The following is a 17,192-nucleotide window of genomic DNA, read 5'->3' as shown; positions in this document are numbered from 1 at the left end:
TTAAAACAGTTTGTTTGAGTTTGGATTATACATTACAAAATAACAGCGAGGTTTCTGTGAAAAATTGTGTTTGATCTTACCTTTTAAGTTAATGATTATATCAGCCTGTCTGTGGAGCACTAGTTGGACTGACAGGGCCTACTAGTGGTACACGGGCCATGCTGTGAGAACATTCCACTCAGCAGCTCTAGGAAGAGTTATTAAAACAGCCACAAATGTGGTTATTATGTTAGAAGTAGGAGGTCTGGCTGGCAACAAGTAAAGGAGAGGTAAAATGAATGGAGCAATACTACTACTACATGTTGATGACAGTGAAAACCAGTGTCTTACCCACACTGGGCCAAGAAGCAGAGGAAAAGCAATAGGGCAGGGAGAAAGGAGAGACAATACAAAGAAGACTGCGTAACAGGAATAACCGACAGCACAGAATAAAGGTGAACGATCCAGAGGAGTGAGAAACAACAAATAGAACAGCTTTATGAGAATATTAACTTCTCATGTAGACGCAAGCAAAGGACAGACAGCTTGTCCCCCACTGAAGGTGCTGTAATCTGGCGCATGTTTTTTGTAGTCAGTACTGTAACTTCTACGTAATACATAAAGATTGAATGGACCAGAGTGAGGTGTCTCAGGCAGCATGGGTACCAGATTTTCTGTAACAAAAAATGACATCTCAATTCTTGGAATATAATATTAGTATATTAGTATCTATTGCTGCATAACAAATTACCTCAAAACTTAGCTGCTTAAAACAAGAAATATTAATTCACAGTTTCTGTGGGTCAGGAATCTGGGTACAGCTTAGCTGGGTCTTGTGATTCAGGGTCTGGCATGGGCTGCAGTCACCTCAGGGTGTCTGGTAAGGAGGGATTTCTTCTAGGTTTGATTAGGTGGCTGTTGGCCGACCTCATTCCCTGAGTTCCACACTGACCTGTTTGTTGACCAGAGGCTTCTCTCTCAGTTCTTGTCATGTGGCCACTCTAAGAGGGAGGCTCACAACGAGGCAAGAGAGGGTGAATAAGATGGAAGCTAGAGTCTTTTAACGACCTAACTCAAGGTCCAGCCAATTCACAAGGAGGTGATTAGGTGGGACATGAATACAGTATTCCCTCACTTATCATAGGTATTACATTCTAGACCCCACCATGAAGTAGGAACCTTACATTTATTTTACACTCTTAAACCTATGTAACTTTAACAACATATGTATACAGTACCACAAAATCCCGCGACATAGTGAAAAATCCGAAATAAATAATTAAATATAACATTTTTAAAAATCTTGTGATACAATGAGGCCGTGATAAATGATGTACCAGGAGGCAGGGATTATTGAGGTCCATTTTAGAAGACTGCCTGCTACAATAAATGAATGAATGAATGAACAAAGGAAACACAGAAGCTTAAGGAAAAATAGCTTGTACACACATACCTCATTTGCTTCTATTCATTGCACTTTAAAGATACTGCGTTTTTTACAAATTGAAGGCTGCACCAGCAAAAAGGTTGACTTTACTGCTGTGGTCGGAAACCGAAACTGCAATATCTTTGGCGTATGCCTGTACTAAATTGTCCATAGATATAGATTACAAGAATGAAAACTGAACCATAAAAAAGAAAAGTAATCTCTGAATAAGAACTGTTTTAGCTAAAAGTAGACAAATTTTGATCAGTCAAGAAAGGCTTGAAAAATAGTGCTGTTTTCTGCAGATCTAAATCAAATGACATCTTTTAATAGAGCCAGTCTCTATATTTAGAAAAGATATAGCATCCAAATTTGATCATTTCAGTCATTGGTTTTCAAAATCAAACCAAAAAAGGATGCCTGGGCTCTCTCAGGCTAAATAGATCAAAACCCCTACAAAATGGAGACAGTATATTTTTTTGTAAAGGTTCCTCAGGTGCTTCCACTGCGTATCAGGCTTAGGAAGTGCTGATTTCAGTGATTCCCAATGGAAGGATTTGAGTATGCACCCTTTCTCTGGTTTCGTGCAAATTGAGTAAGGAGATAATTTTATGAACAAGCTTTCTTCATTCAGCATGTATTGTATTTATTGTGTCTAGAATGTACATAGCAATTGTGGGATATAAAGAAAAAGAAATGTAAGTAATTTAAAAATGGGTGTAAATTATACTTCATGATGTAGCTGTATATGTATTTACTATGATTATCTGACACAGTCCATATGTGCCATAGGGTTTCAGAGAGGAGAGAGATAACTATAGACTAGAGTAGATAAGGAAGGCTATTTGGACAAGATGGGAAAGCACATTAGCAAAATGCAGTAATTTGCTGAACTTGATAGATGCAGATCCTGGGATCTGATTTAGATATCTGACAGTTTAGCTAAATATTGATCTTATTCTGTGGGTAGGTGGCTGCGAAAGCGGGGCAACTGAGGAGCTTTGAAAAATACCAGGTTTCACTCCTAGAAATTTTATTCAGTTGGTCTTGGCGGGGCCAAGTATTGTAATTACCGGAAGACTCCCTGTGGTGGTGGTGCTCATGTACAGCCAGGGTTAGAAAACTACTATAGGATCCCTTAAGGTCCGTGGAAACTTTTGAGTAAGAGGGTTAAATATTCATCCATCCATTAAAAAAACATTAGGAACTTCCGGCCAAGATGGAGGCATAGACAGGCGCACTGTGTCTTCCTCCACAACTAAGGAGGAATACAACTACCTCAAAACTAGAAACAACCAGAAGTTCCAGAAAATCAAAGTGCATGGAAGTCCAGCAAACAAAGATATAAGGAAGAAATACTCATCTAGCCAGGTAGAAGGGGCAGAGCCGGGGCAGAGGGGACACGATGTGGTGGTGGCAGCAGCTGCAACAGCAGCAGGCCGATGGAAAGCGCAGTCACATGTTTTAAAAAGTCAGGAGGGACACCTGGGGAGTGTTCCCAGCTATTCACCAGACTGCGCAGCTCACTGTCCCAGCACCAGGGGAAAGCAAACCTTGTTGTTTTTGACTGTGCAAACCAGTAGGGGTTGGGACGGAGGCAGAAACTGCCAGTCTCTCAGCAGAGTCCGCTTGTTTAAAGGGTCCCCATGGACCTAGAACATCCGCAGACCCACCCACTCAGGGAACAATGGCCAGAGCAGTAGCTAGAGGGGCGCCAGTCCAGTGCGGAGGTGGGAGAAGTGCTTGGAAAAGGGGCAAGTGCTGGGCAAGCGGCATTGTTCCCTCTGAGACCCCTCCCCCACATACAGCGCCACAACGTGGTGAAACAGGTCACCCATTAGGAATATGGAAGGCTCTGCCCCTTACAATGTAGTAGGAGCGACAGCTCTCCCTGGAACATGGAAGCAAACAAACACAGGAGCCTTCTGGCCAAGATGGAGGCCTAGACTGACATACTTCGTCTCCCTCCACAATTAAGAAGGAATATAGCTACCGCAAAACCAGAAATAACCAGAAGTTCCAGAAAATAAATGGAAGTCCAACATATGAAGTTATAAACAAGGGGTGCTGTCCAGATAGGTAGGAGGGGCGAAGCCGGGGAGGAGAGTTCAAGCTGTGCTGTCTGCAGCAGCAGCAGTGACGGAGGCAGGACTGTGGTAAGCACAGACATCCGTATTTAAGGGGAGGCAAGAAGTGCCTGGCGAGCACCCTTGGCTGCAGACCAGACCCGTCAGCTCGCGATTCCAAAGCTGGGGAAGGCAGACCTCCATTGCCTTGGACTGTGAGGCCTGGAGGGGGTGGGGACAGAGGAGGAGGCTCCCGGTCTCTCAGCGGAGAGTGAACAGCAGGAATCCATCTTGGACCCCCACCCCTGCAGAAAACGCCACAGCGTGGTGAGACGGGTTGCCCGGTTGTGACAAGTGCACGGGGCTCTTCCCCCTATAGCATAGGAGGTGTGACAGCCCTGCCCAGGAAGAAAAGGTAAACACAAAACGGTCAGGATGGCACAGATCATGATAGAGATCCTGGTGATGCAGCTGACCAGACAACAGATATCTAATCTAACGAAGCAGCAGATAGGAACTCTTTCTGAGGCTCAGTTCAGAGCCTGGGTTATATGAATGCTTACAGACCTAACAGCAGATCTTAAACAAGACAGGGAAGGAATGAAGGCTAGTCCTGCTGAAATGAACAAAAACACATACAAAACTAGTGGTGAGGGCAAGAAAACCAGGGATCAAATCAACAAATTGGAACATAGGGAAGGAACAAACAGTCAACCAGTGCAGAAAGAGGAGACGAGAAGTGAGGGAAATGAGGAGAGGCTTAGAAACTTATCAGACAGCTATAAGCGAGCCAACATTCGAATCATAGGGCTGCCAGAAGGTGAAGAACTAGAAATTTGAAAAATTATGCCAAAAAATAATGAAGCAGAACTTCCCTAACTTGAGGAAGGAAATAGACTTACAGGTCCAGGAAGCACAGAGAGTTCCAAAAAAAACTGGACCCAGGGAGAACCACACCAAGACACATTAGAATCAAAATGTCAAAAATTAATGATAAAGAGAGAATCTTAAAAGCAGCAAGAGAAAAGAAGAGAATTATATACAAAGGGGTCCCAATAAGACTATCAGCTGATTTCTCAAAAGAAACTCTGCAGGCAATAAGGGGCTGGTAAGAAATACTCAATGTGATGAAAAGCAAAAACCTACAACCACTATTACTCTATCCAGCGAAGCTGTCATTCAGAATAGAAGGGGAGAGAAAGTGCTTCCAGGACAAAGTAAAACTGAAGGAGTTCATCAGATCCAAACTACTGTTATATGAGATGTTAAAGGGACTTATTTAGGAGAAAGGATCAAAACTCTGAACATTAAAATGAAAGCTGTATCACAATAACCAACAACAGAAGCTAAGGAATTGAAACAAAGGCAGACTAAGTAGGCAACTAGAGTGCGAAAAGAATTATAGGTATGGGGAACATTTTGGGGGGAGGTCAGTGGGGAAGGGAGGAAAGGGAGGGAGATGGTACAGGAATTAAGAAGCATAGTAGGAGGGAATGGAGTAGACAGGAAGATGTTGAGAAGAACTATATGCACAACCAATGGGCATGGACTGGGGGGGGGGGACAGCTGGAGGGAGGGTGGTCACTGGGTGGATGGGAACAAAAGGAAAAGAAATTGGGACAACTGTAATAGCATAAACAATAAAGCATATTCAAACAAACAAACACACATACACACACATTAGGGCCCTGGCTGATGTGGCTCAGTGGATTGAGTGCTGGTCTGCGAACCAAAGGGTCACTGGTTCGATTCCCAATCAGGGCACATGACTGGGTTGCGGTCTAGGTCCCCAGTTGGGGGTTTGTGAAAGGCAACTACACATTGATGTTTCTCTCCCTGTGTTTCTCCCTCCCTTCCCCTCTTTAAAAAAAAAATAAATAAAATCTTAAAAAAGCACATTAGGTATTTTTTTATGTCACAGGCACAGGGCAAATAATAGTAAACAAAATAAAACAGGAAAAAGACCCTGTTAACATTTTTGGAGGTGGTAGGGAGCTTATATTCTTTTCTGGTAGGGGAAGACAGGCAATAAACTAATAATTTATAATATGGTAAGTAGAAACAAGTGCTTTGAAGAAAAGAAAGTGTAGTGAGGGGTACAGAGTAGTGAGCAGGGTGGGGCGTGGAGTTGGAGAGGGCAATGGTATTTCATATCAGGTGAGGAAAGACTTCTAGGACAATTGTCATTTGAACAGAGACCTGGAAGAAGTGAGGGAGTGAGGGAGTCAAGAGGGGATAGTAGGGGAAACCCTCTGGCAGGAGTAGAAAGCCAGTGAGGGTAGATGCTATGGATTGAATTGTCACCCCTCCCACCCCCTACCCCCACCCCCTGCCAATTTTCTATATCTAAATTTTAATCCCCAGAGTGACTGTATTTGGTATTTAGAGTTAGGGCTTTTAGGAGGTAATTCAGGTTAAATGAGGTTATAAGGGTGAGGTCCTAATACAGTAGTATCATTGGCCTTATAAGAAGAAGAAAACAGATCTCTCTAGCTTTACCATGTGAAGACACAGAAGGAGGCCCTCTGCAAGCCAGGAGAAGAGCATTCACCAGAAGCCAAGCCCTGCTCGACCTTGATCTTGCACTTTCTAGTCTCCAGAATTGTGAGGCAATACATTTCTGTTGTTTAAGCCCAGACTACAGTCATGGCAGCATAAGCTGTCTAAGACATGGGAATAGAAAGCGCCAGAGGGGAAAAAGGATAAAAGATAGAGAGAGAGACTAAATCATGTAGGATTGTGGACTAGAGCAAACATTTTGGATTTTATTCTCAATTGCTATATAATCTGGTTGCCAGAGTGTAACACGGGAAAGGTTTGGGTGGGGAGGAGGAACCCATTGAGCAGTTTTAAAGAGAGGAGTGATCTAATTTGATCTGCATCTGGAAGAATCAACTACTTTGTGGGAGAACAGTCTGTAGCAAGCCAGTTGAGGAATCAGGGATGTTAGTTATGAGGATATTAAAGGGTAGTATCAGTGGTGGTACTGAGAAATCCTTCACTTATACATGTATTTTGAAGGTAAGAGTGGAAAGGATTTGCTGGTGATTGGATGTGGGTATGAGAAAGTACGGAATGAATATTGTTTCTAAGCCTTTGGTCTGAGCAAATGGAAGTATGGAGTACTATTAATAACATAGGAAGACTGTCAAAAGAATGGAAAAGTGAGAGAAGGGAGAAATCAAAAGTTTATTGTTGAACAAACAAAGTTATTTTGAGTTTCTACTAGACATCCAAGTGAAGATGTTAAGTAGACAAGTGGTTCTTTAAGTCTGGGGATTAGGGGAGACATTGGAGTTTTTAATATAAAGTTTGGCGTATCATTGTATAGACCAATTGTTCTCTCCTTGGGTACACTTTACAATCTTGGATGTACTTTATAACCAGCTTGGGAACTTTCAAAAAATTGCTGAGCCTGCAGGCCCCACCTCTACAGATTCTTATTTAACTCGGGAGTGAGACTCAGGCATTGGTGTTTTAATTTAATTTGTGATTAGATTTTAAAAATTTAAGCAGCTTTTATTGAGGTATAATTGACATACAGTATACAATTAAAGTGTACAATTTGACAAGTTTTAACATGTGAATACACCTGTGGAAACATCATTGCAAGTAAAATAGTGAACATATCCATCATCAGAAGTTTCTTTGTACCCCTTTTCAGTTCTTTCCTCTTGTGTGTACCTCCCTTTTATCCTCAGGCACTAGGCAACTACTGATTTGCTTTCTGTATAGATTAGTTTGCATTTTCTGGAATTTTATAAATGGAGTAATACAGTGTATACTTTTTTGTTTGGCTTCTCTAAGCATAATTGTTTTGATATTCATTTATGATATTACATGTATCAGTGTTTCATTTTTTTCTGTTGCTGAGTAAGTAGTCCATTGTATGAATGCACCACGGTTTCATTTTTTTTTAATCTTTAAAATTTATTAGGGCGAATAAAATTACATAGGGTTCAAGTGTATAGTTCTATAATATCTCCTCTGTGTATTGCATTGTGTGTTTGCTACCCAAAGTCAAGTCTCCTTCCGTCCCCATATATTTTACCCCCTTTACCCTTTTCTACTCCCCCACCCTTCTCTCTGGTAACTAGTTCTGAGGGAAATGCAAATCAAAACCACAATGAGATGCCACCCCTCATTTGTTAGAATGGCTATTATCAACAAAACAAGTAATGACAAGTGTTGTGGAGGAAAAGGAACCCTCATACTCTGCTGGCATGAATGTACAATAAATTGGTACATACAGCCACTATGGAAACAGTTTGGAGGTTCCTTAAAAAATTAAAAAGAGTTATATTACCCAGTGTTCCCACAGTTCCTTTATTTAGCTCTTGATGAATATAGGAGCTGTTTTCAGTTTTTGGGCATTACAAATAAAGCTGCTGTGAACATCAGTATACAAGTCTTTCTCTTTCGATAAATATTTTGATGTGGAGTAACTGGATAAATGGATCATATGTTTCAACATGAGAGGTTGTGTGAGTGTGTGCATGTGTGTGTCCTTGAGAACAATTTTCATTATTAAATTTAATGTTCAATTTATTGGTTTCATTAAAATTATTAAAATTAATGTTCAATTTATTAGTTTCAGTTTAAGAAATCTAATTTTTCCTTAAATGTTTATTCATTTTTACAGATCTTAGTTGACTTACAAAATTTAACCGCCTCCCCACCCCAACACAGTTATTTTTAAAAAGCATTGTAGGTTAATTCAAATAAGAGTCAGGGCTGCAAATCATTGTACAAATGGTATTTACAGCCAAGCCTGAATTAGGTCACCTAGAGCAGCATCTCTCAAGCTTTATATGCGTAACAATATCCATAGTTTGGAAACAAGGTCTGAGAATTTGCATTTCTCGGAGGCTTCCAGTACAGAATCCCTTGGTTGGATTGGTGGACCACACTTCAAGTTCTGTAGGGTTGCTGTAGATAGAAGAGGTATTTGAAGACTGAGTCCTGGGGCACTGCATGATTTAGAAATTGGGAAAGAGAGGAAGGAATTAGCAAATGAGACTGTGAAAGAATAGCCAGTGAGGCATGAGAAAAATTTGCAAGAATGGGGTGTTCTAAAGGCTTGTGAAGAAAGTTTTGCTGGAAGTGGAGTGATAAACTAAGTTAAATGCTTCTTAAAAGACCAAATAAGATGAGAGCTACAGTTGACCAATGGAGATGATAAAGTGATTCTTGGTGACCTTGAAAGAACCAATTTTGGTAAATGGTAGTAGGCTGCTGTTGGGTTAGGCTAGAATGATGTTCATGGGAGTGATAAAGAGGAATTGTTGCAATAATATGGAAGAAAAATTGATGTTTTTTTGGCTAAGAGGAAGGAAAAGTTGAGGATGACCTGTTTGTAGCTCTAGAGAGTGCCCTTGGTCTTTGAAGTTAAATGAACTGTGATGTTGTTTAATGATTTGAGGGATTTTTCAGAGACTTAATTGCTGAACGCTCTAACCTAGTTTTTATAGCAGATGTAGTCATCTATTTTGTCTGTGCTTACCAAGGACTATTGTAGTGGCTGCCAAGGAATTGTCTGCCCTGCTGCCATCTCCCAGGAGTTTAGGGAAAATTGTGTTCTGGGCTTCTGTAGAAGTGTTTGATATTGAAAATTAATTATCTATAGACCTTAAAGACTCTTCAGAATACTCTGCTTAGATTCTTGAAATAGTGAACGATATTGTTCTGTACATTATATAAGCATACTTAAGCAGGTGACAAGAAGAAAGAGTAGGTTGAACCTGAGGTGTAATTTAATTATTATAGTGTGAAATATGTTGGATCAGTGGTTTTCCCATTGTATTCATCACAGCCACACTTCAGGGATCATGGGAGATTTGAGGAGGAGCATTGAGCACGTGGGGGCTAAGGAGTCTCCATATCAACTTCATTGATGTAGAAGTTAGTTTCTGCAGTTTTATATATTGAAATTTCTTGTAACATTTTGTTAGAATGATGATTCTGCTGCAAAACAATAAACACGTTTGAATATCCTTAATATAGCTAATATTTAAATATTTAAATTTTGTAAGTCATACTGTGCAGAGTAGATGATGTCATTATTTGGAGGTGGGGAAAACCACTTAAAAAGGACCCTTTATCTTTTGACTTAATAATATAATTTTATAGAAAGCAAACATGTACATTAAACTCTTCACTCTATCTTTATGAAAAAGAAGTACATGGCTCAGAGGCCAGGTGGCATCAGAAATTTTTTCAAGAAAGTAAGCCCCTGGAAGTTGGCATCTAATCAAATCAGTGTTCACACAGTTGATAATAGTTGTTTTTACCCATGATATTTAATTTGTATTATTAGTGATTTTTAATATCAAGACATGTTTATGAGCATCTAACGCATGCAAGATCTGCTATACTAGGTTCTGGGGATACAGAATTAGGTGAGATGGGACCTTTTCCCATGTAGGGATTCTGTAGCCCAGTTGGTGGGGAGATAGAGCACAGCCATGCAAGGACCAATGGAATTACCGAGGAGTGCAGAAGACCCCAGTTCTGCAGAAATTCAAGGGTTCCACAAGTAGTTGATGGACATTTCTTTTTAAAATATTTTAACCATTTAAAAAATAAAATAGCATGTTATATAAATGTATTCTTTACATCAAATATCAACATGCACAGAAGGAAGACCACTAAAGCTAATTAGTTTGAGAATTAATTTATCCTTTTTCTTTTTAACAGTTTCAGAATAAAGTAGCAAATCCTTTATTTGTATTTCTTAAGCACTGAAAAGAGACACATTGCCCTAGAAGCATTCTTTTACTCATTATTTTCTCTTTTCCACCACTACCCTCATATAATTAATAGTTTTGTTGCCAAGCTTCAGTCCTCAAAACCTACCCCCGCAAAAAAAAAAAAACCCTCTTTTAGCAATGTCTTTCTAACTTCCTTTTCTTCTGATTGTCCATCACAAAATGTCCAGTAATATCTACCTGAGAAAGCCTGGGAGGGGAAGAGTCATTGATCAGGCCGAGCTAGAGACTGCTTTCTGAGGGTCTGGGAGGAGAAATCCAGGAATTTGACAACAAGGAGTAATTTTCATCCCTTTATATTTGTTAATTCTTGGTAGACTGCATGGTGCTAGAGCTCTCTGACCAGGTCTTCAGATGACAATATCCTAGATGACTTTTTCTCAAACCGAAGAGTCATTACATGGGCAATATATGTTTAAGGACAAAAGGGAAATACAGTTTCTCACATGAGTAGTCATTCAACAGAAAGGGTTTTATTGTGCAATATTTTGCAACAGTGAACTTGAACTATCTTGTTTTGCTGTTAGGACGTATGATGGTATTATTCTATCTTTTATGATAGTTGACACCAAAAGAAGTGGCTAGATACTGGAGGATAGGTATGTAAACTAGTCTAAAAATGAAAATGTATGGTAGTTTTGGAGCAAAGAAAATGGCTGTCCTCTTTTCATAAAATGATGAGCCATCAAGGTTTTCAAAGATGTTTTGACAATGTAGGTGTCAGGAGTGGATGTAAAGATAAGCCAATATCTATCAGAGATGTATATGAATTCAGGAAACCAGTGTTAACAAGATAGATATGCTCTTAGGATTAGCTGATGAGTTAGTTACATTAAAAAAAAAAAACTTTGTGTATTTTAGGTCTACGTAACTTTAAAACCACATTATTAGGGAATAAAAATTTGGGTTTACTGTGTTACTAAAATTTTTAATATTCATTTTTTCTTTATTTTGTCTGTGAATTATTCATAGCATGACAATATATTTTAACTGGTGATGGATATTTTTCCTGCTGTACTGATGGTTTAGACATGAAATAAAGTTCTTTCCACCCTGTCTAATAGTAAATCCTCTGTCTGTTTTCTCTATCACAGCATACCATTTTCTTCTTATAGTGTTTTTGACAAAATTTACTTTTATTTAGTTCACTTTTGTGTGGGGTCTTTCTCATCTGTTATGTAACCTCTATGAGGGCACAGGCTGTCGTCTTGTTATATAGTTATTTTCCAGCACCTCACCGAGATTTGTCAAACAGGGTGGATGCTTATAAAATCTTCCTCAGTATCAACAGACTCACAGCAGGTTTGGGTTTAGTTCAGCCTTTTTTACTCATTGAGATTTATTATATCTACATTTACCATATATTTGAGTGTCATGAATCAGATTGCTTCTTTCTGAGCTATGAGTAATGCTGTCTCTTTTAGAAAAGAACCAGTAATTGTTTCATAGTGTTTGTTTTTTTGTTTTGCCTGTACAATTTGACAAAGCTAAATTGTAATGAGATTGATCGAGCTTAAAGCATTTTTCTTATATTTAGCACATATAATTTGTATCAAGGAGTGATGGCAGTGAAAGGCAGACATGTAATTAGAAATGGAATATATTAAGCCTCCTATTCACATGGAAGGTTTAAAAGCTTCTAAAATATTTTATTCTGATGAATAGTAGATATCCATTAAATGGTTGTTGAAATGTTCCTTTTTTTCTTATGTTGCAATAAATCAACAGATCTGCCAAACCATACACGGTCTATTTGGGCATTTATGATGGATACAGAGAGACATGTAGGGGTTCCAAAATTTTCGAATACCATATTTCACAAGTTACAGCCTGATCATGACATACGCAAGAAGGTAATGAAGTGCAATTGGGATATGACTGGACAGCACTTATTTTACTAATTAGATTACTTTTTTGTCATTTTTATCACAGACCTTTGGCATTACAGGTGTGTTGTCTAAACCCCGAATGATAAATCCCCGAACATAAAAAGGCATGCCTTATAAACGATAGATACACTGCCCCTTACTTCCTGTGTTAACTATCTCCCATCTCTAAAATTTCCTACTATCCTCCTTATTTTTCTCATTAAATAGAAAAGGGATCAAGTTAAACCTTCTTAAGCTCCCTGGCTGGCCATAGGAGGGCTTTCTTTTTAATAGGTCATGGTGAAGATGAGTCACTTTATGATATGATAAAAAGATCATCATAAGTCATGTTCCTTCTATCTTCAGTGCAGGACCTTTAAAGCTCACTTAGCTCCTAGAGAGCAGCAGAAAACTTTTATTTCAATAGTTAGGCTATATGTATACACATATATTTATACTTTGTGCTTTTCTCCCAAGTTTGAACCAGAACGAACAATCCTAGAACAGAGGAGCAAAGTTGTAATCTATGTGAAAATCAGCCACCATTAAACTAATAATAAAAGAATGGAATAGTATGCATTTAATAAAGTCTAGGATAGAGAGAGAAAGAACAAGAGCAGAAATAACATTTTTCTTAAGGAAAAAGAGAAACACTATAAAATTTATTGGTGATTAAAAAATAAAATCAATAACAAACAACACTAGGTACAGAGATTATATGGTTACTATTACACCATTAGTCTCACATTTCCACTTACCCTAATTACAGCTTTGCTTATATTTTATAAAATATACAAATTTAACATGACCAACACCAAGCTCATCAGTCCCTCCTGTTTGTTCTTGACTTCCTGCAACTGCCTTAGTTCATTTGAGCTGCTCTAACAAAAATACCATAGCCTGCGTGGGATATAAACAACAAACATTTATGTCTTACAGTTCTTGAGACTGGGAAGTCCAAGATAAGATCGTGGCACTGGTGGATTCAGTGTCTGATGAGGACACACTTCCTCATTGTGTCCTCACATGACTAAAGGGCAAGGGATCTCTGTGGCTTCTTTTACAAGAGCATTAATCCCATTCATGAGGGCTCAACCTGCATGACCTCATCACCTCCCAAAGGGACACAGACATTCAGTCCATGGCAGCGTGCTTCCGAATTCCCCACTTTTTCATTTTTACTCCCATTTCAGGGGGTGGGGTGGGGGGTTAGTTCTTGATTTCTGTTACTCAGCATACATCACGTTGTATTATCCTTCTGAAATGTCATCAAATTCACTGCTCCAATGCCATTCCCCTGACTACATCTTAGAATAGATCCAGTTACTGTTACTTCATTTTTAGTTTGATGTGGTAGTCTTCTGCCTTGTCTCCGTCCCAGTCTCTCACCTGAGCAGTTCAACTAGTTGCTCTTTCTGTGTCGCTTGTACCTTGTAGGAGAGTGTAAGTTCTTGTTTGTTCTTACCACTGAGATTTAACACTTAGAAGAATTCTAGATTCATAACTTGTTTAGAAATAAATTATTTATGTAATTTAACCTCATGTTTTTATGAAGCAAATCCTGCCTTACTAATATGCTTTTATTTTTACATTAATGAACTCATGGGCCATGTAAAAAGTGAAAAATGATTCTAGGAAGATTCTGGAGACATAAAAAAGGCTTGGCAGCAGTTGTATTATAAGATTCATGAAGTAGGGGAATTAGGATTATGCCTTTCTCACATAGCAGTTGGAGTGAGAATGTTGAGGAACGGTGTCGCAAAATAGACGGGTACCCACCTGGAGACAAATGCTGGAGGGGAGGAGGGAGAGTGATGGATCATGTTATATAAATATTGTACCTAACCACAGCACAACAGTTATAACCTGAAAATCTTCAAGACCAGAGTATCCATGATTGAGATATTTAGATTTTATGGGAAAAAAACAGCATTGGGCTATTGAGGTCATTAATGAATCCAGAAAAACCTAGAAAAATAATCAATTTTACTTAAAGGCAGCAGTAAGTAAACAAAATATAAATAAGTTATGTATTTTAAGTTAGTGTTAATAGCTATTGAATAACTTAATATCAATTTATTAATTGCTTGAAATTTCAGGATTTTACTCTAGGTTCAAAAGAATGTAATTTATTTTAATGTCTGCCGTTTTATTGTAATTCAATTTAATTTATTAACCTTTTCGTAAATTAATTTTGCATTAAATTTTGGGATGCAAAAGGGAGCAACACTATAAAATATAATAAAGGAAGTTGTCGAATCTCCATTTGTTATGGAAGAAATAGATCTAGAGATCCCTAATACCTCCGAGACCAAATGATTACTACTCCTCAGTTGCGTTTTATATTTTGGAGTGGCTTTCAGTTTTAGGTGACTCACTGTTCACTAAGCACTGGTCTAAACAAATCTTTTCTCAACCCTGCCACACCTTTGAGCCTTCTTTCTCTTTCCATATTCCAGCATTATTAAAAGAGAAATTAATTCTTGTTGCTCTTACTTTTTCATTACTTATTTACGCCTCTGTAGTAAGTGGTTGATACGAGCCAGTGAGTAAGGTTAGACATTACTGTGCTCCTTTTCTTAAAAAAACAACAGCAACAACAAAAAATCTTCCCTTGTCATTAAACCTGATTTTATCATTCATTCATTCTTCAGCAAATATTAATTATCCCATTTTTTTTTTCAGTACTGTGCTAGGTACTAGTTATACAATGGTACATAATACCATCTCTTTCCTTGTGGAGTTTATTTTAGAAGAGGGAACAAGACAAAATTAAAACTGCAACTCCTTCCCCAACACTCCCTATGTTCCTTACTTAATTTTTCTCATAGCATTTATCAACGTGTAAGGCTGTTTTTTCTTTTTTTATGCCACCCGCAGAAAGTTGGCTACACCCAGGATTTCTGTGTGTTTTGCTGAAGGAATGTTTGTTGGTGGAGAAGTGAGAAATGCACTTTTCATTAGTCTTCAGTGTCTTAAATAATTCCGCTGCTGCTTCCTTTGTTCAAGCCCTTTTTAATTTTGCCTAATCTGTTAAAGTCGCTTCTTAACAGTTTCCCTGCCTCTATGTACCTTTCCCCTTAAGACTGCTGCCAGTAATCTTTGTAAAGGTCAAAGATGAATTTCTTCAGTCTTTTAAGGGGAAATCAGACTTCTTAGTTTTTCATGATTGAGTTCCTTCCTAGGCATCCAGCTTTCTTTTTTTTATTTCTCTGCCACTTCTTGCTTTTCATTGCAAACTTGAAGGTACAGTAGTAATAATATTGCACTTCTTTATGCTTCTTTGCAAAGTGTGGTGGCTAGACCCGAGGCATCAGCATAAGTTGGAAACCAGTTAGAGGTGCAAATTATGGGGCTCTTCCTCAGGCCTACTGAATCAGAAACCCTGGGACTAGGGCTAAGCCTTCTAGGTGATTCTGAAGTAATTTAAATTTGAGAATCACTACTTTAATCCTTTATTTTTTAATTTCATTTCTTGAATAAGCTCAGCCATTAATTACCATGCTTTTAGTGTCACTTTCATTTGTGTAACTCTTAATCTACATCATGAACTGTGACTTCTCTGTCAATCCTACTTTTTAAATTGTGTATTGGACATCTTTCCTGGACATCTTCCCTGTACTTCAGACTCTTTCTTTAGGCACTAAATTTGCTGAAATCTGTTTTACATACTATGTTTCCTGTGTCCTCCTTCAAAGGAGTCCTACTTGCAGCTTTGAATTGTAGAGTATGCGGTATTTTCTCATTGGTTTCTATTTTGTCTTGCTCTAGAGAAACAAAAAATAATAATTTTCTTTTTTTTTTTGTAACTCTACTGACCAGAAGAGGGTCTGGATTTTCCAGACAATAAAATTACTACTGTTTATAGATCATCTGGTGAAATGTATTCTTATCTTATCCTCCCTTTTTCCTTCCCTCTCTTTTCCCCTCCTCAGTCTTCTTCTGTCTCTCATTTTAAGAACTTGCTTTGAATCTTGGTCTTAGTTGCCCAACTTCTACCATAAAGCTGGAGGGATCCTTAATGTGGGCCAAGAGAGTAATAGCTTGTATTGGCACCAAAGGTTAAAGCCAGGCAACATTTCAGATATCTCTGTGCAGGTCCTGCAGTAGTTTCTCAATAAATACCTTTTAAATTAGTAAGTAAGTAGGAGACATATCTTTAGGGACAGGGCAGATTTCCAGGGTCCAAAAAGCACAGTGAGGTTGGGCTAGATACATAAGAAACCTCAAGGAATTGAGCGATAAGAATGAAGAAATTTTGACACTCAAATATTTATTAAATTAATAAATGAAAGTTTTTAAGGGGAAAAAAAAACAAATATCGCTGCAGATGGTTAGGTATTTTCTGAGGGAGGAGGGATAAATTTGAAATTTATTTCAGTGTAACCTTTCAAATTTAATTTTTAAAGTTTACGTTTATATCTGTGCTTCCCTATGAGCATTCAGTTTGATATGCATTTTTAATCATTTTCATATTGATTTATGTAAGTTATATTCTAATGGTTTGACGATATATCTTGGGCTATAATGTTCAACTATTATACTTCTATTTTGGGGGGTTAGAAAAACAATAATTGTATGTGTGTCTATTTGTCAAATTGTGTATCCAAATTACCTTAGATTTGAAGAATTTTTATACTTGAAAATCATAATATATATCCTCATAATTTGAAGTATTCTCTCATAAAGAATGTATATTCTTAAGTGATAATCAAAAAAAACCACCTTTCTTTTTAACATGCACACAGGAAACCTCGACCTGTCTCCCAGTTGGTTGCACAGCAGGTTACTCAGCAGTTTGTGCCCCCTACACAGTCAAAGAAAGAGAAAAAAGATAAAGTAGAAAAAGAAAAAAGTGAAAAGGAGACAACTAGCAAAAAGAACAGTCATAAGAAAACCAGGTAAATTTAAAGAGTATTTTATGGCACTTTTGAAATAATAAAATTGACTATTTTATTTCTTTTAACATTGATATATACAAGACAGAAGGGAAAGATTTCATCTCCTTTATTATAAAGTACCATGAAGTTGTTTTTATAAGTTTGAGAGGTGTACTAGAAATTGAACACAGAGGCCACTAATACAA

At 38.1% G+C, this 17,192-nt stretch overlaps 1 protein-coding gene across 1 annotated transcript in view; it reads left to right on the top strand.

Moving 5' to 3' along the window:
- Positions 1–17,192, top strand: part of YAF2 (YY1 associated factor 2) — a 72,795-nt gene that overhangs the window by 53,595 nt on the left and 2,008 nt on the right. Inside the window, exon 3 of the mRNA XM_090275519.1 lies at positions 16,855–17,007. Coding sequence (XP_090131645.1) covers positions 16,855–17,007 — 153 coding nt within the window. The remainder of the gene's footprint in view (positions 1–16,854; positions 17,008–17,192) is intronic.

This window comes from Furipterus horrens, unplaced genomic scaffold (genome assembly GCF_987537825.1).
Source record: "Furipterus horrens unplaced genomic scaffold, mFurHor1.1.pri manual_scaffold_4, whole genome shotgun sequence".
Classification (NCBI taxonomy): Eukaryota; Metazoa; Chordata; class Mammalia; order Chiroptera; family Furipteridae; genus Furipterus; species Furipterus horrens.
Note: the sequence above shows the minus strand (reverse complement) of the source record. Positions and strands in the feature narration are given on the sequence as shown.